The sequence below is a fragment of the Oryzias latipes genome, chromosome 13 (assembly GCF_002234675.1).
Source record: "Oryzias latipes chromosome 13, ASM223467v1".
In the NCBI taxonomy this organism is placed as follows: Eukaryota; Metazoa; Chordata; class Actinopteri; order Beloniformes; family Adrianichthyidae; genus Oryzias; species Oryzias latipes.
Window position 1 is genome coordinate 2,527,772 of NC_019871.2, and position 23,971 is coordinate 2,551,742.

The window sequence follows — 23,971 nt, forward strand, 5'->3', positions numbered from 1 at the left end:
CTTTGCTTTTAACCATTTTTAATTGTGCAAAAATGCAGTTGAAAACAGCTGCATCCTAAAATCATTTCATTTTTAAATTTAGTTTTTAGTTATTTAGTTTGCAGGTTCTGTGTTTTGCACCATGATCCAAAGGCAGCCAGAAACAAAGAGGGCAGCACAATGGCCCGCTGGCCTGCATGGGATTGTGCAGTTCTGTCCCAGCTCAGCGAGGCCCTTTAAGCCATGTTTCCAGGTGTTCTTACCTGTGAGTGAGGGGGCTAAACAGCATCTGAATGGTTTTGAAAAGAATCCTTTGATGACTCACTGTTAAGACTTCTGCAGGACAGAACAGATGGGAACACCATGGTGAAGGTTTGGTGACAGGTCCACGAGTGTCACGCTGAAGAGGATCTAAAAGATCTAGCAGAGGATCTTCTCGTGACCTGGATCTGCTCGTCAAGGGGAGCAGCTGAAGCATCGTGCAGAGGTCAACACTCGGGCTGCAGGAAACCTTCCAGCTCCTCCAGGTGGCAATAGAGGAGGTAAAAGATCCAGCTGGACTAAATAAAAACCTCTCAGTAAACAATCAATTAGGACATTGATCAAGTTTAACATTTGGTACCAATGAAGAGAAAGATGCACACTAATTCCAAACACATAAGTCCTCCTGTTTGTCAAGAATTGATGGTCAACGGTGTGGCTGTGGCTTACTAGGAAGGTCTCAGAGGAAGCAACAGCCTGGAGGGTTTCCACAAAGTGCTGCCACACATGATTCCAGCTCGAACACTCTGTCATGCACAGAAGCACCACATGAAATATTTAAAAATGACATTTCAGAAAAACCCATCACCACACAGGGCCACATGTCCGTCATCAGGTGTACCTGAGGAGCAGCATTGCTCGGTGGCACTCTGGCAGGAGCGCAGTGTGGAGGCAGAGGGCGGGCTTTTTCTGATCTAAAAAGAGAACTGCAGTGATTACAGATGTAACTCCACCTGCTAGAAATACATCATCTATTTTAGACAAAGTCCTATGGAAGGATTTGTGTCTCATATTTCAAAATAAAAGTCTACAATGGAAAGGCTTTTTCCTTTTCACAATGTAACTGCATCAATTGGATCATAAATAAAAATCAATCAGCCAAAATGCTTTTTCATTTTCAACAACCCAGTCTTCTCCTATGAGGTTCCGTTTGTGCCAAAACTATGTAAATGTGTTTTTGCGTCCACCATCTATGTATGCTGAACGGGTTTATTGAACATTGGTTCATTTCTATATACTACTAAGCAATATCTTCTGCGTGCCCATGCTTCTTTGATTATTACTTTGTGTTTGTTTTGTGATAAAAACTTTGCATTTATATTTGTTATTATTGTTTCTCCATGTCGTCTTTCTACATCATCAGGAAAATCCTTAGATACCGTTGCTAGTGTCGTTAGGTACGTCGTGTTTTCACATCTTGTCGTTTGTCAAATTTGGCTAAAGTCTTCAGAAAAGTCCTTTGTACGGCCGATAAATTGTTTCCTGTACTTTGTCATTAGCTGTTTGTGTTTCTTTTCAAATATGTTTAATAAACATATTTTTTCGTTCTGTGGTTGAACAGGAAACAATTTACCAGCCATACAAAGGACTTTTCTGACGACTTTGGCCAAATTTGATAAACGACCCGATCTAATGATGCAAAAAATATCCTGTGATATAAATGACACGTTCTCAGGTTAGGGATGGCCAAAAAGCAGGAAAACTTGAAGGAGAGCACTGAACCTACCCGGCTCCCGTTAGCCGGGTAGGTTCAGTGCTCTCTGGCCGTGCACTGAGTCCTGCAGAGGAGCTTTATAAGCCCACTGCAGGTGAGCAGCTGGTGCACACAAGTGGAATCAATTTACGAAGTGACATTCCTCCTGCTACAGTTAGTAAGTGCAACACGTTACTTTATAAAATGCAACGCCTAACGTTAGTAGAACAGCAAAGCTGCTTTTCTTGGTTGAAGGCAGCTGGTTTTGGTGTTTTTACTACTGTAAAGTGTTCAATATCAACAGAAAGCTACTGTTCTCTGCTTCAGAACTGTGTTAGTTGCCTCAACCAGGGCTGGCCACCCCTGGTCCTCCAGAGCCACAATCCCGCCTGTTTACCAGCTGCTGTTGCTGATTAGCTGACTCAAGTGAATTCAAAGAACGTCAACACTGGAGCCAAAGCTCTGCTTTTAAAAGGTGAATCTGAGTCATGTGATTCGATGGGAAAGTTCTGTTGGCGGTTGACAGATTGGATTTGGCGTTGCTTTGATGTCAGAAAAAACCCTCTGCATTTATCCGGACTTGGGACCGGCGCATGAAAGCATTGATTTTTGCCCCCCTGTGGTTGCATTACTATGAACGGCTATGAATGACCAATGTTTGACTTAGATTTGAACCAGTCACTCTGATCTATTGGAACTGAGTCTCCGTTTATTTCTGAGCTGCAGAAACTTTGGCTCAGCACTACCAAACATTTTTCTCTCTGTACTTTGGTTGGTAGCTGTAACTGATGCATCGACTCATGACTGGAATTGAAATATATTCTACTGGTAATTGTTTTCTGTTCCAACCCGACTGTCTGTTGGTCACTTTCATTAGCCGTTTTTAAGAACAGTTGAGATGATTTGTTAAGTCAGGTGTTTAAAATGAACAGAACTATAACGATTGGAAGTACTTTACATTTACTTTTGGATTACTTTACATTACATTTTGGATTGAGTTATTGGTCTTCTTAGATTTTAATTTGTGACAAACTCTGACATGACCAGAATTGGTATAGGGCTCTAAAAGAAAGTGGGCTGTGATCAATGTGTGGTTTGAAAAACAATGTTACTGGTACTTCTGAAGTTATTTTAAACCCAAATGTCCCCAAATCTGAAGACGACCACAAACTACCAAACACAGCCGTTCATCTAATAACCAACGACGGAAAAGCTTTTAGAGACTACAGTCCGGTCATTGCTTTTGCAGTTTCAGTTAAAAATCCTAAAGAAAAATCTAACTTGAGTTTTGGATCAGGTGGGGGGAACTGAAGCTGAAGTTTTTGCGTGATCTATCGGTTCTTCTGTTGCTATGGTTACTGCTCTTATTGTGGGCGGGGTCAGCCCCATCAAAGCAACGCAGGTGAAACGTCACACATTCACGAGGCGCACGAACAGCGACAGACACGAACGAGGGAACCCGAATTTAGCCGAAGAGGGAAGCGCGGACTCGGCAAAGGGCCTCCCGCTGCTGTGTGGGGGGGGTTCAAGGAGTTCCTCCTCATTTCATCTCAGATCCGTCCAGACGACTGATTGTTTTCAATACGGGCCGTTTCTGGGTTGGTTTGGGGGGAGGAAGACCTGAAACCTCCCATCAGTCCTTTGAGAAGCTCATAAAACGTTTGGAGGCTTCTAGAAAACGTTTTCCTTCTGCTTTAGTCATTACTGGGAGGATGAAACACTGAGGTTTGGTCCCAGAAGGAAAACCTGCAGCAGCTGAACAAGCCCAGAGATTTTGCTGACTCAGCGTTTGACCCAAAGCTTTTGTTGCTCCTCCACACCTCATCCATGGAGTACGGACAGAGGGTGGTTCATGCTGCTCATCACTGCTCTCAGGCTGGACTTAGGTCTTGCCTCCACCATCGTCTCCAGAGTCCAGACTCGCACCAACAATAGAGTCTGCTTCACCTCTTCAGGTCCTTTTTCTTTGCTCTGCCTCTCCAACACACTATAGCATATGAGAGGATGATGGAGATGACTGACTGGTAGATGATGTGTAGAAGCTTAGAGCAGATGTTGAAGCTATCCAGTCTCCTCATGAAATACATCCTGCTCTGACCCTTTTTATACACCTGTCCAACTTGTTGTCCAGCTGCAGATCCAGGTATTTGTAGGTGGAGACTACCTCATCCTACACTCCAATACAGACAGGCTGAGGTGGTGGAGCGACCTGACGAAAGTCCAGTGCCGCGGTCCATTACCGGTCCACGTGCCACTTGGTACCAAGCAGCAGACAGAAAAAATCTTAAGAGCTGCAGGCGACAGCGTTTGTACTCGTGGATCTTCCTCTTGATCTGTTTGGGGGGTGTCCTGCTATTAGTTCTTCTCGTCTGTAATGTTTACCACAAAAACACTTCAACTGAGAGACGGAATGTAAAGACAGAATCCAGAAAATCCCTTTTTGAAATTCTTTATTTTTAAAACTGGGCACAAAATAAGGATTTGGTCAATAACTAAAGTTCACCTCAATACTTTGTAATGTTTCCATGACAAAGGTCAAAGGTCTCCTGAAGTTCTTCAGCAGGTTTGGTCCATTCATCCATGCAGATCCTCTCCAGAGCTGTGATGTTTTGGGACCTAGAGACAGTTTCTTCCCAAAAGCTGTCACTGTACTGAACGCCAACTTTACACCACAAGCCTCTGGATTCCTTCACATCTTTCCTTTGATCCGTGCACATTTGTCTGATTGTTGCTCTTTTTAAAAATCTTCTTTTAATCCTTTTTTTATTGAAAAAGCACATGAAAAATTGTACATTGATAGACTACAATGATCTTGCTTTCTCAGTCTTTAAGGAAAATAGAAAAACATGTGAAAGAGCAGGAATTGTTCAAAACATATATGACCATTTCAGTGACACTTTACATAAAGTCTCATCTTATAGGCTTTACTTATTCTGTCCATTTAGACCAAGTAGTGTAAAAAACATCAGTTAAATTTGTATTTATTCTTTGTGTACCGTCAAGCCAGTCGTTGGTTGTTCAGGTTTAAGCCATTTTCTGATTATTGTTTTCTTAATAGCTGCCAGTAGAATGTAGAGCAATTTCTTACTTTATTTGTCCAGCCCTTTAGCTCTATTTTACCCAAAAATCAAGTCTCCATTCTCCTTGAGGCCAACATTGACAGGAGCATCCATGGCCAGAAAGGATTGGAAGACCACACCTTCCAGGAGATGAGGGAACTCTACTGGCAGTATGCAGCACAAAAGGACAGGCCAGAGACATTTAGCATGAAGGAGAGGGAGATACACAGAAAGCAAACCGCTCTGTGAGGAGATGGTTGAACACACCGCTGACCCACATCACCAGCATGCAGATGAAGAGGTTCTGAAAATACATCTCAGAAAAGGAACAAGTAAGTGTTGTGGCCATAAACGGCCCAAAAGCTAAGAGTGTGTTTGATTTGCACATTGGTAATGTTTCACAATTGAACTTTTCTACCAAATTTGACGTAATAAAACATTTACTTTCCTACTTGAGGTCCTTGTCAGACGCGGACGTGGTGCTTGAGGGGAACTCTAGGACCACAGGAAACCTTCCAGCTCATCCAGGAGGCGATAGAGGAGCTGAAAGGTCCAGTTGGACTGGATGAGAGTGGAGTGAGCCTCTTCAAAACACCAGGTGAACAGAATTTCTCTTAGTGAACCATCAATTACTACAGTGGTGGACAAAATTGTTGGTAGCCCTCAGTTAAAGAAAGAAAGTCCACAATGCTCACTGAAATGACTTGAAACATTCAAAAGTAACAATACATTAAAATTTATTGAAAATTAAATAATTAAAATCAGCCATTACTTTTGAGTTGTTTTTTGTGTCCATTGTCCTGCTACAACAAAGATGACTTTCCTGCTGACGGTCCGTGGCAGCCGTCTCGCTACCATGACCTTTGGAACATTTCAATTCATACTTTTTTCTTCACACATTTGTCTTTCAGCTCTGGCTTCTGGGGCAAATGATCGCTCTTGCCCTCACTCATGGAGGCATCAAGCCATCAATTTTCTCAGGTTATATTCAGAAATATCATGTCAAGAAACATCTGATGTCACCTTGGAGGAAGTGGATGACTGGGATGTGAAAGGTAAACTTCAAAAGGTACTTTCCAGAAAGTTTTACAACCTTCTGGCGGTTAGCAGTTGAAGCACGAATACGGTTGTTCGGTCATCAAAAACCAGCACACGCCATCAGCATTATTTTGGCAAATTGGTGAAGATCATCTTCCAAACTATATACAGTGCTCAGCATAAATGAGTACACCACACTACATTTGTCAGAAAACCTTTAGTGTCCTTTCAGAATCATCATTTTCTGTGAAATACTAGACTACAAAATACACCTGTAAGGGTCTGTCACTGATTGCAAACAAGATATGATAATTTGCACACAAAAAAAGATATTTTCCTAACAAATTCAAGCCCATGTTACAAAAACTGAGTTCACCCCAGTCATAGTGACACAGGAGAAAAGCCAAACTTAAGACTACAAATTCTACTCAACAGGCATTCAACCACAGGTGAGTCTAATGCAGGGGTCGGGAACCTTTTTTGCCGAGAGAGCCATAAACGCCACATATTTTTAAATGTAATTTCGAAAGAGCCATACATTTATGTAGTGTCCCTTTCCCACACTGAGGCACGGAGACTCAACCTCTTTTAAGGTTCTTTATTCTGGTTAGTGCAGACCGCAACAAACGCCCAACAATTAATTCAGCAACTCCTGAATCTCTCCCGCTGAGACGAGAGCGCTTCTACCAACTTTATATTCCCCTGCTCCCGCTCCAGTCCTCCCATTTCCCTTATTCGGCCCATAGCTGAACCCCATTGGTCCAAACTACCTAACAACAGGCTGAGCGACAGAACTGAGAGCCAATCAGATCTCTGCTTGATGCGTTCGTTGAACTCCAGAACTTTTAACGCGGCCCAACAGCCAAGTTAAACTCAGTCCGCGACAATATGTTTAAAACTAAATATACAAGTGAATGTGTGCATTTGATGTAATTTCAACATTTTTAAAGTACAATAAGTCTGTGGATTCTTTTGAATAACGTTGTTATGCTGTTGCTGATAAATGATGAGTATTTCTCGTGGCAGTTTTGCTGATGGTCTGGTCTGGTTGATACGTGGTGAGTTTCTGCTTCATGCAGGCGTTGAGACTTTAAACGTGATCGTAGGTCTGAATGTTCTGTAGATGTGAGACAGACTGATCACATGCAGACGCGGAGTTAAACACACACTCACACGCTGCAGTGAGTGACAGGCAGCGGGTTTTACGTTTTTACAATCCCTGCGCGATTCACCTGCTGCCGGTCCCCCCACCCCCACCCTCTGCTTTCTTCCTCACACATCCCGTCCCCGCAACTGCGCGCTCTTTCTCAGAGACGGGAGCGCGCAGTTTTAGGCACAGCAATTCACAGGTTTCCGGCTGGTACAAACTCTGTGAAATAATAGATAAAAGTAACTGATAGCGCTGACGCCGATTTCTCTCTCCAATCACCGCTACTACTCCGCGCCTCTGGCATTGCATCGTGCCCGAGAAGGACTGGTCTAATGAAAAAAAAAAATAGTACAATTAAAGATTTGTCTGCGAGCCACATGTGACCATCAAAGAGCCATATATGGCTCGCGAGCCATGGGTTCCCGACCCCTGTTCTAATGAATCATTTGAGAGGTGTCCAGCACACCGGTGACCATAAAAGGGCATTTCATAACAACGAAAAGATCCTCCCATTTCCTGCTGTCAGCAATGGCTCCTCATGGGAAAGAAATGTCACAAAATCTCTGCACAAAAAAGGTGAAAATGCAATCCCCTCTTAGCATTGTCGCTGTAATTATGTCACAGAATAAGTGTTTTTAAGTAGAAAATGAAAAAGCATTTTGGATGATTGCATTTTATTTTGTTTTTGAGTCATTTGATGCAGTTACATTTTGAAAATGAAAAGCATTTCTGTTAATCCATTTTAATTATTAAATTAGACATTCCTAATTGAATTTTGCTACACATTTTCTATAGAACTTTTTGAAAATGAAATGCCAAATATCATCTTCTTTATCATTTTGGTTAAGTGGCAGGATGAGCCGTGTTGAAGAAAAGCGGTTTGACTGATTTTTTAGTTTCATTTTGAGTCAAGAAATACAGGTTCATTTTGAAAATGCAAAAGCATTCCTGGTATTGACTTATTTCTAATTATGCTAGAGAAATTCTTCCAAACTAAAACAACCTGCTGATGATTACACATTTCTCTTAGGAGCCACAGAGATTTCAGGTTTGATAAATGCAGTTAATTGAATTATACCTTGATATACCATAGTTATCAGCTGATACTAAACCAGGAAAATACATTGCAATGACATCAATCTGTCACTCAGTACTAATTCAAGGTCAGATTCTTAATAGGACTGAATAATTGCATGAATCTAACTCATTGACTTTTCTCATCAGGACCCAAAGATAAGAGGTCATCCTGGTCATTCATGCAGTTTCAGCAACACTTTACTGTATAGTTTTTCTTTGAACACATAATCAGGGGAGAGCGCGGACGCAGTCCCCCACTACCAGAAATTATGCAGTCGAGATTCCCACATTTGGGGAGTTCGCAGAGGATGGGGCCAGAGTAGTGCAACAGTCCACGTTCAACGTAGACGATCTCCGCTCCCATTGGTCGAGTCTGCGTCCAACATGGACAATTCTCGACGCTCATTGTTCCAGACTTGACGCCCATGGATGTGAACGAGCAATCAGAGGCGCGTTGTGCCCAACCTAGAGAAGCAATCAGATCGCGAGCATTGACACGCTGCACGCGGACCAGGTGAGCCACTTTCCCAGCAATACCTGCTTCATCAAAAATGGCCTTTGATTTAGTTAGGACAAGTTTTTTTCTTTATTCAAGCATTTACTATCCCTAATTACGTGTTTTCATTGTTGTCTGAGCTGCCATTCCCACGCACAGTTTACATTGTTTTGCAAAAAAGGAATGATCGCTTCCACCTAGCAGTCCCTGTACTACTAGCATTTTTCCGACATTTTGAAAGGTGCTTTGTTTTATTCTTCTTCATATTAAATGTTGTCATTGTTCAAATCGCTCCGATCGCTAAGATTTGACGTTTTTCCTGGTCTGCAAACAGGTCCGAGCGAGCTAGCTAGCTAGCGATCTTTTCAAATTAGCGTTCGTTGTACTAACGTCCCTTTTACGGACGATTTTGAGAATAGTGCTTTGTTTTCCCTCTTCAAATTAAACGTTTTGATCGTTCAAATCGCCCCGATCGCTGAGATTTGACGGTTTTCCTGGTCTGCCAACAGGTCCTCCTAGCTAGCTAGCTAGCGAACTTTTCAAATTAGCGTTCGTTGTAAAAGCATGCCTTTTACGGACGATTTTGCGAATAGCACTTTGTTTTTCCTCTTCAGATTAAACGTTTTAACTGGTCAAACTGCTCCGATCGCTGAGATTTGACCTTTATTCTGGTCTGTAAACAGGTCCTAGCTAGCTAGCTAGCGATTTTTTCGAATTAGCATTCGTTTTTAGTAGCATACATTTTAGGGAGTAAATAAACACAAACATCTTTTTTTCCTAACTAGACAACGTCATTGTGGGTTTTAGCTTTTTAAGTGAACAAGTCTCTCTGCAACGTTGGATTTTTCTAACAGTCAATTTTTAAAACTATGTTGAGTGATGCATGCACATGCGTGTGCATGTGCACATGCATCATTTTATCTGCACGTCATTGTATGTGCATGTACGTACATGCATGCACATGCACATACAATGACGTGCAGATATACGTACATGCATGCCCATGCACATACAATGACGTGCAGATGTACGTACATGCATGCACATACAATGACGTGCACATGCACGTACATGCATGCCCATGCACATACAATGACGTGCACATGCACGTACATGCATGCACATGCACGTACATGCATGCACATGCACGTACATGCATGCACATACAATGACGTGCACATACAATGATGCATGTGGACGTGCATGCATGCACGTGCACATGCGTGTACGTCATTGTATATTCATGTGCATGCTTTTAAAGGCCTAGATGAGGATTTAAAAAAGAATACTAACATTGAATATACAATATAGATTTTGCCAAGATATTTGAATTAAACACACTTTGAAGTCTTGCCAGCACTCTGTGTAACCACCTATTACTCTTCTATGACACAGACTATCACAAGCAAAGATGGCAACTTTCATCCGGGTCACAAACCCAAACGCCCCAGCGCATCGCCAGCAGGCCATTATTGTGGCTTCAAAAGAGGCCCGCTTGTATCGGGAGAACAAAAAAATCTTCCCTCAACCTCCACCAGAGCTGCTCCATCAGTTCACCGCCCTAGGCCATGCAGAAAAACTGCTGCGGGCTGAAGGGATCTCTTCACCATCCCATCAGCAGTGTCTGGGAAGGCTGGTGTTGCCTTTTGGGCAGTACAAGAACGCCCCTTTCCACTGGCTTGTGGCCAATGATGTTGGATACCTGAAATTGTAAGTATTTAACATAAAAATGACCTTTTATGTACTACACAACCTAACGCATGCAATGCTAAATATGAATGACACAAATATGTCTGCATTAAACTAAACTGATCAAAATATCCACCTGCAGCCTAGTTGACAAACACAGAGCGGAGGTGATTAACCCGGCTCGAAAAGGTGAAATTGGGAACCAGTGGATAAAAGACTGCCTGACGGAATACGCAGAGAGCTTCCCTCAAGTCTCCATTCTCCTCGAGGCCAACATAGATCGGTGCATCTATGGCCAGAAAGGGTTTGAAGACCATACCTTTCAGGAGATGTGGGAGCTCCACCGGCAGTATGCAGCCCAAAAAGACAGGCCAGAGACATTTAGCATGAAGGAGAGGGAGATGATTCAAAAAGCAAACAGCTCGGTGAGGAGATGGTTAAACACGCCGCTGACCCACATCACCAGCGTGCAGATGAAGAGGTTCCGAAAATACATATCAGAAAAGGAACAAGTAAGTGTTGTGGCCATAAACACCCCAAAAGCAAAGAGCGTGTTTGATTTGCACATTGATAATGTTTCATGACTGAACTTTACAGAATTTAATGAATTAAAACGTTTTCTTTCCTACTGCAGCAACAGCTGAAAATGGGCAATCCATCTTCAATGTCTGCTGCTGCTGATGATGCTGAGCTGATGGCTGCATGTCAGGCTGTGGAAGGTAAGAGACTAACAGAGTTAATTAAAAATACGTACATGTCTTTCTTAATCCCAAAATTTTTACTTTCTTAGATTTAGTGACGTCTCAGGAGTCCGCTAGTGCAAGCCAAGGCAGTAGTCGGCTTACTGAGATTGTTTCTAAAGAATCCCAGCCTACAAAAAAGAAGTCAGCCAGCCGGGTCAAGTCATCCTCATTTTCCCCTCGGAAAGAGATGACTGCCTCAACCGCATCTTCCTCCCAGCCTCAGATATCCTCATCTGCCCCCCTTCATCCAGAGAGGACCTCACCATCTGCATCCTCCCAGCCTCAGATATCCTTATCTGCCCCCCTTCATCCAGAGAGGACCTCACCATCTGCATCCTCCCAGCCTCAGATATCCTTATCTGCCCCCCTTCATCCAGAGAGGACCTCCCCATCTGCATCCTCCCAGCCTAAAATCAGTAAGAGGCCCGTTCTGTCTGGAACCATTGCACAGCACTCTGCATCTGTTCTTCAGACCAGTGCGTTGGCCTCCACATCCCAGAGTCGCGTCACTCCTGTGGAACTGCCTCAGAGTGACTCACCTGTAAGTTAGTAAATATGACTACTTTAAATCTCTTACATTTAATTAAAACTCATCACATGTTCTGTATATAATTTGCAATGCAGGTGGAATTAGAGGGTTGGGTGCGTCTGTGGGAAGACCCCAATGGCATCCCGCCTGCTGACGTCAATTGGCTGAAGGAGGACACAGAGAGAGGACTCTTCACAGCTGTTCAAACATATAAAGATGTTTCTGGCCATCTCAAGAGGAGGCGAGTGATGAAATCAGACCGGATGTGGTTTTACCCTCCGGAGCCTCCTGGTTTCATCAGCGCTGGTCTACCGGCTCCACACCTCTTTTTCCGGAGCCGCGTCTTTGTCTGGCGTCCTGTGGGAGTTTGGAGGTACTCTCTCAAGTGTCCTCGGGGTGACACCTGTGCAGGTGCAGGGCGAGATGTGCACCTCTACAAGTCTGGCTACCATCATCGGGTACGACTCACCTTTTTTTTCTTCTTTTTTTGTAAATTTCTTTTTTAAGCAGAAGTGTTCAGGACAGAAGATCCAATACTAATGTCTTTTAGAGGCTTTCCATACAGCTTTAATTTTGTTCTGTTTAGTAGTTAAATATAGCCTCAGAGATGAACACATCACACGTTGCTCAGCTTTGCTTCACTGTTTCTGATATCTGCAGGTACGGCACATATGTGACGTGCCCAGCTGGTACACAATGCTGACTGAGGTTTTGTGTTGTGGACCATGCACGAAGGCAGCCAGAAACAAGGAGGGGGGCACAGTGGGGCGCTGGCTTGCATGGGATCGTGTCATTCTGTCTCAGCTCAGTGAGGCCCATCAAGCCATGTTCCCTGCAGTTCTCACCTGCAAGTGAGTGTTACCAGCAGCATGTGGATGAATTTTAAATGAATCATCTGATGACTCTCTCTTCTCCAAGGCGCGGCGTGGACAAGAATGTTGTTCGCCTTCTGCGGGACAGAACAGAGGGCAACACCATGGTGAAGGTGTGGCGGCAGGTCCAGGAAAACCACCATGAAGAATATCTTCATCGTAAGGACCTGTACACCACCCTTCTGATGGGCACCCTGGAGCCGGGTGGCATTGTTTCCGCTTTGGGGCACACCTTCCGCCCTCCCCCCCCCTCCAGAGAGTTACCCTCCGCGCGACTGCTGCGGCACGCCTTTCTGCTGGCAGAGGCCGACAATGTGCAGGACTACAGGAACCAGATCCTCTCCACCTTTGGCACAGTGCTGAAAATGGATTCCACCAAAAAAGTATTTCAAAGTTTCATTGTATTATCATTTCAGACATATTGCAGTCATTTTCACAACTTGAGATGAAATGCACCTCATATTGCTGGGGTTTGATGACAAATGATGGTATGTTTCAGGTGGTTAAGAAGCTGTCTGGAGAGGCTCATGGGTCAGCCGAGTGGTTCACCAGTGTTGGAAACGAGCACTCCCAAATTGTGACCTTCGTGCTGACCTGCGAGGAATCCACAGACAAGCTTCGGCCCATGTGTCAAGGACTGATGGAGAGGTTTGAGCAGGCCAATCAACCGGCTCCGAAGATCCTGTACATTGATCGGGGGTGCTGCCGCGCTCAAGGCCCAACAGCGGTGGAGACTTTGTTTCAGCCTTGGGTTGACCGTGGGATGGTGGTTCGGCTGGACATCTTCCATTGGATCCACCGGTTCGACGCAGCCATCCGGACTGATAGCCACTCCAAATGCGCTGCATTCAAGTCTGCACTGGCTGGGGCAGTGCTGGCTTACAATAAAGGCGACCTGGATCTGCTGATAAAGGCTGTCAGGGCTAAGGGGGAAGCCTTGAAGTCTTTGTCGGATGACTGCGTCATCCAGCAGCACATCTCCAGGGAGCAGCTGAAGCACCACGTGCGGAGGGTGACTCTGGGACCACAGGAAACATTCCAGCTCATCCAGGGGGCGATCGAGGAGCTGAAAGGTCCAGCTGGTCTGGATGAAAGTGGAGTGAGCCTCTTCAAGACACCAGGTAAACGGAAAGCTTTCTTAGTGAACTATCCAATTACTATATAACTAAGTGTTGAATGTTTGTCAGCAGTTAAAAGATTCTCTGAGAACCAAACAACTAAACACACTGAGGATCATTAACTCAAAGGAAAGGCAGCTATTTGGACTGACAACCTGAAAACAGAGCTTAAATTAAAACAAACTAAAACAAAAAGTTCACAATCATCCCTGTATGTGTCAAAAATGTGTTGACTGAACTGCCTTATTTCTGAATTCCTTTATTTATTTATAGAAGCCATCGATGAGGTGTGGGCGTGCCAGCAGCGGCATCTGGGCTGCATTCAGGATCCACCTGACATGTGCATGTACAGGGTGGCTCGTGTTACCAACATCAACGGTGTGGATGTGCCTTTTTATAAATGCCTTCGAGGAAGCAACAGCTTGGAGGGTTTCCACAAAGTGCTGCCACACATGATTCCAGGTAGAACACTCTGGCGTGCACAGAAGCAGCACATGAAAGGTTATTAAAAATGAGGTTTCTGAAAAATCTTGTCACCACACAGGGCCACACTGTGCTGCACGTCCATATCAGGTTTACCTGATAAGCGGTATTGCTCGCTGGAACTCCGACAGGAGCGCAGATGCCGTGTTTGGAGGCAGAGGGCGGAGACACCGGACGTACTCTGCTCCGCTGATTGACAGGCTCAACAGACGCTGTCAGCAGCTGTTTGGAGAGACTGTGGAAGAAAACTTCCAAACTCCCGCTGATGTGGCCTCAAAGGAGCTCCTGGGTTTGGAGTACCTCTTCAGCCAGAGCACAGGGGAATCTGGACCTTTTTCCCTTCAGGACATCATGTCAGATGGACCTGGTCCAGAAGAGGAGGTGGTTCCACCTGAGCAGCTGGATCCAGAAGTGGAAGATGAGGCCTACCACAGCGACAGCGAGGAGCAGAGTGATGTTCTCCACGCCACCCCAGCCCACATCAACATCACCAGCCACGACACCTCCACTCCTCACCCGCCAGCCTTTGTGAGTAGCCTCTTTTTAAATATTTCAAACGGCACAGACAGTCTCCTGTGTGCAAGTCTTTTTATTCTCTGAAACCTTTTTAACTTTTGTTCTTTAAAACAGGAGGATGTCTGTAGTCCGAATCCTCTTCCTGGATTCCAGAGGCTGGAGAGATTCTGCTCTCTGCTCGTGGAGATTGGCGTGAGGGAGAACAAGCTGTCCCTCACCACAGAGCAGAGGAGCCAGGTTGTGGAAGCCTGGAACGCCGTGGAGGAACATGATAAGCAGCCGCAGAAGTTTCACCAGCTGTACAGGACACACTGGGGCAACACCTTGTACTGCAGGACCAAAAGGGATGATCTTGTTGAAGCTGCCGTTATCCAGAAGGTGAAAATGGCTAAACGGTACGCTCCAGCTCAGCAAGACATCACCGCCCAAAACAACAGGCTGATGTACACGCTGGTGAAACTGTTGTGGCTGCGGACTCCTCACGGCTCTCAAAGCAGCCCGGAGAAGACCAACATTCTTAAAGCGTATGAACGCATCCAGCATTGTCTTCTGGTGGAGGACCCAATCCTGTCCAGGGCGGGGATCCCTCTACCAAAGATAAACAGCAAGACGGTGAGAGACTTTATTCGCTTTCAGGAGAGGCTGCTGAACCTCCGTGCCACCAAGCAGCCGTCCACCATCACAAAGACCACCTCCATCTCCTCCTCGGAGCTACCTCCAGCACCACATCAGCCAGCTGTGCTGCCCCCACAAGACTACCCTGTGCTTACATATGTACCAATACCAAGCACTGCTGGAACAAAAAAGCTGAAAAAGAGAACAGACATCCCTCTGCCCTCTTCCACCTCCTTCCCAAAACCACCAAGCAGAACTCTGATTAAACCTGTCATCCATAGCCAAACGCAGCCTGCAGCTGCTTCCTCATCCATCCAGGGCGTCTATTTCGTTCCCATACGACCTGCCCCTGACAACACCAGCACTACTTCCAGCATCAGCACCGCTTCCAGCATCAGCACCGCTTCCAGCATCAGCGCCGCCTCCATGCAAAGCACACACACCAGCATCAGCACACCCTCCTGGGCAAAAGCTACCATCTATAAAAGGAAGCTCCAAGGACAAAGCTCAGGAGGGGACAGTAAAGTGTCAAGAGTGCACAATCTCCCCGTTTGTAGTCTCTGTGGCCAAGCTCTCCAGGGACACAAAAAATACAAAAAGAAAACTTTTTGCCCAGTGACCAAGATGTCAACTTCAAAGGGTCTTCAAAACAGAGTTTTTGAGAGCTTTGAACATTTTAGCTCTGTTGTCGATGACATTTGTTGACAGATATGTTTGTGTTACAATAAAAAAGAATTTGTGTTTTTACAGATTTGCATCATTCATTTTCTTCAGAAATCAGGTCACAAGGGCAGCAGTCTGAGCAAAGAAGGTCAGATTTTCCTCTTCAAAGGCCACTTCCTCAGGGGGAATCCCAAGGCATTCCAGACAGTCACTGCAGTGTTTTCTGAGCCTTCCCTCATCACACGCAATCTTGATCTGTTCTTTGATTTGTAAGCACCTAACAGATCATATCATTAAAAAGGGAGACAGCAAATACTAAAAAGTAAATAAGACACAACAAAAACTTAGATTTACCTGAATGTTTATTCAAAATAATCTCAAATACATTCTTAAGTGAAAATTAGAATTTCACTACAACATGTGTGGGAAAAAAAGTAAAGCTGGCTTAGTCTTTATTTTGTCAGCTTGTCATCTAATGGGAGTTCCTCCAGAGTAAGGAAGCAAATGCTGGTCAACTCCTTGACCACACTGTTGTCCATCTGGAGTGTTGTCTAACGGAGTATATCCAAATACCTTCTTTGCAACTCCAATAAAAAGACCTCGTATGTTCAAGAGTTGAGTATAAGGAGCTCTGCAGTTCACTTTTCAGGTCAGATCACCTGGATCATCTGGCACAGCTTCCAGCTTGGTTCTATGGACACATGACAGGAAATGTATCAGAGGAGATTTTCTATAATTCAAATCAAATTTAAGACATGACAAGAATTAACTTGAAACTACTGTCATTACTGTAAGGTTTTCAATAACTTGTTTACATAAACATGTGGATTTAGCAATTTGATCAACTGAACACTAGATGGCGCCAATTAGTGCCATACAGGCAACAGGACACTTTAGTGGAGGTTTTGCTTCATTCAAATAAACTTCAAGATATCAATAGATTTACTTCCAAATGAACCATCTTCATAAGTCAGCCGTCTCAAGAATTTAGGGGTACTTTTGGGTTGGACAATTTAATGGGAAGGTTAACATGGATTATTAATGTTTTCTGCATTTATTTACAATGACTGGGTAGCAGCGACCATTTTTCTCTGCAATTTCATCCATCTATCACAAGATGGCTCCACTGGGAGAAAACGTCAACACCTGTACGTCAAGGGTTGGCCAATCCTAACACATCTCAATTGCACTTCTGTCCAGCGCATCGCCGTTCGCAAAGGTCAGCAAAGCCTCAGTGCAATGGCTGAGCCTCACCTTGGGTGAACCACCTTCATGATCATGGTGTCTCCCCTGCCAGGTAAGTATGAGTTGTTCATGTCACACCCACACACCACTTTCACACACACACTGTGCAGCTTTAAGGTCATTACACACTTCACACACACACACAAACAACCACACACTGCATGACTCACATTCAACACTGTGCTACACAAACACATCTGTACACAAACACATCTTTAACACTGATCGATCATTGGAATAACGATTCCCATGATGCACAGCTGTGTCTGAACTATGAAAGCTAACTGATGACCACAAAGTTCCATTCATTTGTTCTCATTTAGGCGATTTTCAGAGAGTTAAAAAACAGAAGATGGGGGACTTGGAAAAAAACCAGTCTGTTTGAGTCATAAAAACAATACAAATACTACTAAAATCAATGAAAACATACAAAACAGACGTTCTTCTCTGCTAACACTAAACAACTTCCTCTTCTTTTGTATCCTGCTGACTGGAACAGCAAAGTTCTGCTGCTGCCCCCTACTGGTCTGGAATGTGAACTACAAATGTAAACAGTTTTATCATCACAGCTCAAAACAAAACCAAGTTTTTCCAACATCTAAAGTCTGGTGTGTTGCCTAAATATTTATCCTTTCGCCATATTCCCTCAGCGATCATCACAATATATGAACTTTCACGGATCTGCACATTTGGTTTGGCAGATCTGTGAATAAGGAAAAACAGCCACGTTGGCGCCCTCTAGTGGACAACTACAATTTATACAGTGAAGTAAAAACTGGACATCAAACTCATTTTTAGTCAAGTTTGACCGAACAATAACACCATGAAAATGTAGTGTTCCTGTGCAAATACTGGATCAGTTTCAGACTGATTTTATTAGCATGTTCACTATTCTAACATATCATTACTTTGGATGTATAATCATTAGTTAGATCTACAAACGCCTGCAGTGTGTCTGAAACAAAGTCAAACAAAGCTGAAAAATATTTTTCTGTGAAAGAAAAAACAGCTTAAAAAGTAGGTTAGTAATTATCCACTTTGTACCGATATGCAGCACTTGTAAAGCACTGGACATCATTGCATAGCAGGTATCAGAATTATTTTCCTGCGCTGCAGAATCCGCTCATAATCACTTCACTGCTGTTCAGTGCTCCATATCAGCACCAGGCTGCATTTCTACACTGGAATTACGTTAATTTCATCAACACTTGAAGAGTTACTGTAGCCAAAACAATGTAAACACTGTAGATAAAAGGTACCATGTTAAAAGATTAACGAAAATGTATGTTAGTTTGTAATACAGATGCCTTTTTCTTAGTTATTTTTAAAAAAGGCATTTGCATTGTGTTCTTTCATTGCATCCGTTATGTTTAAAGTATGATATAAAATAAATATTTACATCTAAACCTGTTGATGATTACACATTTCTCTTATGAGCAGAGTGTTCACATTTAACAAATAGTCATTTGGATTTAATCGCTATCGCCTGATATGAAAAACTATATTGTTATATAATAAATTCTATATGGCCCAGCCCTACATGCAGCATGTTCACATTTAAATCTCTGTTTCACTGAATCCTCAGAGAAGCAGAGCTTTGTTTAGTGCAGCTTAGCAACCTTTTTTCTGAGAAATGAATCTTTTAAAAAACACTCACCAGGTAAAGATGAATTTAGATGGATGGCAGGAGACTCACACCGCGCAGCATCATCAGGATGGCCGTTGATTCCTCTGGACAGTGATCAGATGTTTCACTCTCAAGCTTGGGTTTTTAAAACATCTGAGGAAGAAAAACAAACAAGATTAAATTACAAATTCAGTTTGATCATTTTTAAATGCAAGACGTTTTCAAAAGATTGCATCTTACTTTTTCTGATGTGTGTAAATTACTGCAGTTCTGAAATTCCTTACCATTCCTCACCATTTTGTTAAATTGTAATACTTGCTACTTCATTAGATTTAATTGCTCTTTATTAACATAATGGTCCCCATAAATATTTTTGAGGCATTTATTTTTCATACAATAATTAGGAACTTCTTAAATCTTAAAAACAAACAATTATTGGCTTGAAAGAATCCTGTGAATAAAAGAAAGTAATGCAGATCCAAGGAAGAGAGGATTTTAGAACAGATCTTCTCTGGTTGAGCTCCTATCTTTCTGTTAGCAGCTGGACACACGAACCAATCACACCAGAGACAACTCGGCTTCATGCTGAGATTTCTATTAGAATTCTGTCATTCTGTAATAATTGCATGACAATTTATCTGATCATCTTGTAAAATGGAAATTTGACTTTTTGAGAGCGTTTTAGGGTTGAGAGGAAAAGAGAAAAAGGCTTCATTGCAAAGGCTGGGAATCGAACCTGCGTGGCAGGCCAGAATTGTCCCCCTGAACCACCAATGCTCGAGTGCCCTAAAAAAGACGAAGGAAAGGAAAATCACAAGGGAGTGCATTCTCCATTTGGTCAGCAATCTTCAAACATGTCATCAAAGTCTGCCACACACACACTGTAATGTAATAGGAAAGTTCTTTTCCTATTGAATTGTCCAATAATGCAACCGAACTGAATTTATAACTTTTAAATCATCAAAGATCACAATCTCAAGCATTCTATAAGAACACAACAGGATATTATTGGGAAGAAGGAAGAACACCTGGGATGTGTTCATTTAAATCTAGCAAACATACAATAACACTGGTGCTCAAGACGCTGACACACATAGATAATTATGATTTCTGTGTGAAACCTAATATATTGATTCCAGTATATCATAATGACAACTCTTAACCAAAGAATCTTCTTAGACGTTGATACTTCAAATTTAAGAATTTATCATTCACAGAGAGAAGGGGGGGTGCACCGTTCCTGGAGATACTGCAATACCAGGTCGATGCGTGGAGTGGACGGAGCAAGCCCCTATTCCATCTCCCTGTTCCAAAAATCAATTTAATATATGGTCCCCGGGTAGGGGACGTATCAGATATTAAACTGATAAGAACAGATACTACACTTGATCTTAGCCAAAAGGCCGAGAAGCGATACCGACCACAACTCAAAGGAAAGAACCTGATTCTGCTTTCTACAAATCTACCTCAAGGTTCTAAAGTGACTAAATAAAAACACTCCCTCTTTCTATAACTCATGGCAATGAATAACATCAATCGTATAACAGGAATAGATCGATGAAAATCATGAAAATTTGGAAAAACTAAAGACGATAAAGAAGCCTCCGTGTTACTTTCGGGACACGTGGTATGATCTAGTCCTATTGGAAGACGAGCAGCAACATCAACATAAAACAACCATTTTAAGAACGTCTTTATAAATATTCATATCATGTATTTGACTCCCACATCAACAGAATCTCTTCTGTGTAATTAACAACATTAAATCGATGCTTGCTACTAAAATAATGTCATTTTGATGTGACCTGACACCTAACAAATGTAAAGCCCACAGCGCCCTCTATCGAAAACAAGTGGAAATACAGCCTCTTTTCTGGTCAGTCTGAAATCCACCCGCAAAAGACCAATTTAAGTGGGTTGTTTTAAAGACAAAAACCTACAATTTTAAATTTGTGTGACTGTTGAGGACAACTCAAAGCTCGACAATAACTTTTAACTTGACAAAATAACCAGCAAATAGTACCATTAGTAGACGTCTGTACGTCGTTAAATCTATAAACATCTCATATTTATTTATTCACATAATTAATACGCTTTACACCAAAATAGAAACGTTAGAAGAAAGCTTGGAAGAAAACAGACGTACTTTACCCATTTAACCGTGTCGACATCTGCGAAAAGTTAAAATCCACGCGACTCGAAAAGACGAGCGTATTAAGCCGCACATGCGCAGACTGCAGAGAAGTGCCCTTACAGGTGCCAGCTTCATCTATTACCAGTTAACAAAAAATTACTATTCAAGTTTGGAAAAGTGTTGCTTTATGTCCTGCTGGTATTTTTGTCTCAAAAACTAGATTTCGGCTAAAACATTTTTATTTAAAACAGTTGATTTTAACCCTTTTCATCAAGGATTTTAACCTTTTTAATCAGTCTGAAAATATATATATAAAAAACAAATTAGCTGCGTCACACTTTAGCTCTCTAAACACGTTTCTAGAGTAACAAATTATTACCTATAATTACTAAAACTATACTTACATAAAACTATTTCCATGTAGAAGACTTTATAAGGAGCTGCTTGAAGAACCACGTGGAAATACATGCAGGCGAATTGAACGTTTTACTATTGTATGATTTTTTTTTTGATGACTACCATTGTAAACAAACAGGTAGCTGAACTTTTTTTTTTAAACAAGAGAAAATGTTTGCCCCCTGAAAAAGCCTTTTCACCCCATTTAAACCTTTTTATGTTTCAATGTGTTGGTCCTCTGTTCCAGAGTTGTTCATGTTTGTTCCATCAGTTTATGGTTTAGAACTGGGTTCTCTGTTGATATTCTTGCTGAAATGGATGAGGATCTGCTTTTCTGCTCAATGAAGTTTGGTTGTTTTACCTGACGCCGTTTTTTAGTGTTTGTATTTGTCAAAAGTTCAAACATTTGTTATTCTGTCCAACAAACAGCAGCTTTTTTCCTAGAAGTTCAACCTCTTTGAAAACATCCGGTTCAAACATCTTCAAAAACATTTCAATTTTTATTTGTTGGAAAAATGTTTATTACTTTGCTTTTAACCATTTTTAATTGTGCAAAAATGCAGTTGAAAACAGCTGCATCCTAAAATCATTTCATTTTTTAAATTTAGTTTTTAGTTATTTAGTTTGCAGGTTCTGTGTTTTGCACCATGATCCAAAGGCAGCCAGAAACAAAGAGGGCAGCACAATGGCCCGCTGGCCTGCATGGGATTGTGCAGTTCTGTCCCAGCTCAGCGAGGCCCTTTAAGCCATGTTTCCAGGTGTTCTTACCTGTGAGTGAGGGGGCTAAACAGTATCTGAATGGTTTTGAAAAGAATCCTTTGATGACTCACTGTTAAGACTTCTGCAGGACAGAACAGATGGGAACACCATGGTGAAGGTTTGGTGACAGGTCCACGAGTGTCACGCTGAAGAGGATCTAAAAGATCTAGCAGAGGATCTTCTCGTGACCTGGATCTGCTCGTCAAGGGGAGCAGCTGAAGCATCGTGCAGAGGTCAACACTCGGGCTGCAGGAAACCTTCCAGCTCTTCCAGGTGGCGATAGAGGAGGTAAAAGATCCAGCTGGACTAAATAAAAACCTCTCAGTAAACAATCAATTAGGACATTGATCAAGTTTAACATTTGGTACCAGTGAAGAGAAAGACGCACACTGATTCCAAACACATAAGTCCTCCTGTTTGTCAAGAATTGATGGTCAACGGTGTGGCTGTGGCTTACTAGGAAGGTCTCAGAGGAAGCAACAGCCTGGAGGGTTTCCACAAAGTGCTGCCACACATGATTCCAGCTCGAACACTCTGTCATGCACAGAAGCACCACATGAAATATTTAAAAATGACATTTCAGAAAAACCCATCACCACACAGGGCCACATGTCCGTCATCAGGTGTACCTGAGGAGCAGCATTGCTCGGTGGAACTCTGGTAGGAGTGCAGTGTGGAGGCAGAGGGCGGGCTTTTTCTGATCTAAAAAGAGAACTGCAGTGATTACAGATGTAACTCCACCTGCTAGAAATACATCATCTATTTTACACAAAGTCCTATGGAAGGATTTGTGTCTCATATTTCAAAATAAAAGTCTACAACGGAAAGGCTTTTTCCTTTTCACAATGTAACTGCATCAATTGGATCATAAATAAAAATCAATCAGCCAAAATGCTTTTTCATTTTCAACAACCCAGTCTTCTCCTATGAGGTTCCGTTTGTGCCAAAACTATGTAAATGTGTTTTTGCGTCCACCATCTATGTATGCTGAACGGGTTTATTGAACATTGGTTCATTTCTATATACTACTAAGCAATATCTTCTGCGTGCCCATGCTTCTTTGATTATTACTTTGTGTTTGTTTTGTGATAAAAACTTTGCATTTATATTTGTTATTATTGTTTCTCCATGTCGTCTTTCTACATCATCAGGAAAATCCTTAGATACCGTTGCTAGTGTCGTTAGGTACGTCGTGTTTTCACATCTTGTCGTTTGTCAAATTTGGCTAAAGTCTTCAGAAAAGTCGCCGATAAATTGTTTCCTGTACTTTGTCATTAGCTGTTTGTGTTTCTTTTCAACTATGTTTAACAAACATATTTTTTCGTTCTGTGGTTGAACAGGAAACAATTTACCTGCCATACAAAGGACTTTTCTGACGACTTTGGCCAAATTTGAAAGCAATCCGATCTGACGACGCAAAAAATATCCTGTGATATAAATGACACGTTCTCAGGTTAGGGATGGCCAAAAAGCAGCAAAACTTGAGGGAGAGCACTGAACCTACCCGGCTCCTGTTAGGGCCTAAAGACATCGCTCTGATCAGCGTCTGAGGCTGCAATCAGGGAATTAATCCCCGCGCTGAGCAGCCTGAGACTGCGCTCAGCCGGTCCAACCTGGAAGCAGCAAGTTGATGCTGATGGTGGCATTGCCAGATAATCAGTTTCTGGCCGTGCACTGAGTCCTGCAGAGGAGCTTTATAAGCCCACTGCAGGTGAGCAGCTGGTGCACACAAGTGGAATCAATTTACAAAGTGACATTCCTCCTGATACAGTTAGTAAGTGCAACACGTTACTTTAGAAAATGCAACGCCTAACCTTAGTAAAACAGCAAAGCTGCTTTTCTTGGTTGAAGGCAGCTGGTTTTGGTGTTTTTACTACTGTAAAGTGTTCAATATCAACAGAAAGCTACTGTTCTCTGCTTCAGAACTGTGTTAGTTGCCTCAACCAGGGCTGGCCACCCCTGGTCCTCCAGAGCCACAATCCCGCCTGTTTTCCAACTCTCCCTGACCAGCTGCTGTTGCTGATTAGCCGACTCAAGTGAATTCAAAG

The 23,971-nt window shown here is 42.7% G+C and overlaps 1 protein-coding gene, 2 non-coding genes and 1 pseudogene across 3 annotated transcripts; 1 reads left to right on the forward strand and 3 right to left on the reverse strand.

Annotated features, from left to right (window-relative positions):
- Positions 1–8,267: 8,267 nt before the first annotated feature.
- Positions 8,268–8,433, reverse strand: LOC111948526. The gene has a single exon (XR_002874539.1). It is a non-coding gene; the product is annotated as a U1 spliceosomal RNA (small nuclear RNA).
- Positions 8,346–15,848, forward strand: LOC105355355. Its single transcript, XM_023961820.1, has 12 exons — positions 8,346–8,552; positions 9,930–10,244; positions 10,366–10,735; positions 10,858–10,942; positions 11,014–11,507; positions 11,591–11,953; positions 12,156–12,346; positions 12,414–12,750; positions 12,867–13,488; positions 13,759–13,947; positions 14,030–14,496; positions 14,599–15,848. Exons 1-12 carry the CDS (start codon positions 8,464–8,466, stop codon positions 15,802–15,804), a joined length of 4,728 nt encoding a protein of 1,575 aa, XP_023817588.1. The 5' UTR covers positions 8,346–8,463; the 3' UTR covers positions 15,805–15,848.
- Positions 15,849–16,915: 1,067 nt separating this feature from the next.
- LOC111948524 lies at positions 16,916–17,067 on the reverse strand (annotated as a pseudogene).
- Positions 17,068–19,858: 2,791 nt separating this feature from the next.
- Positions 19,859–20,049, reverse strand: LOC111948530. The gene has a single exon (XR_002874543.1). It is a non-coding gene; the product is annotated as a U2 spliceosomal RNA (small nuclear RNA).
- Between the last annotated feature and the right edge of the window lie 3,922 nt (positions 20,050–23,971).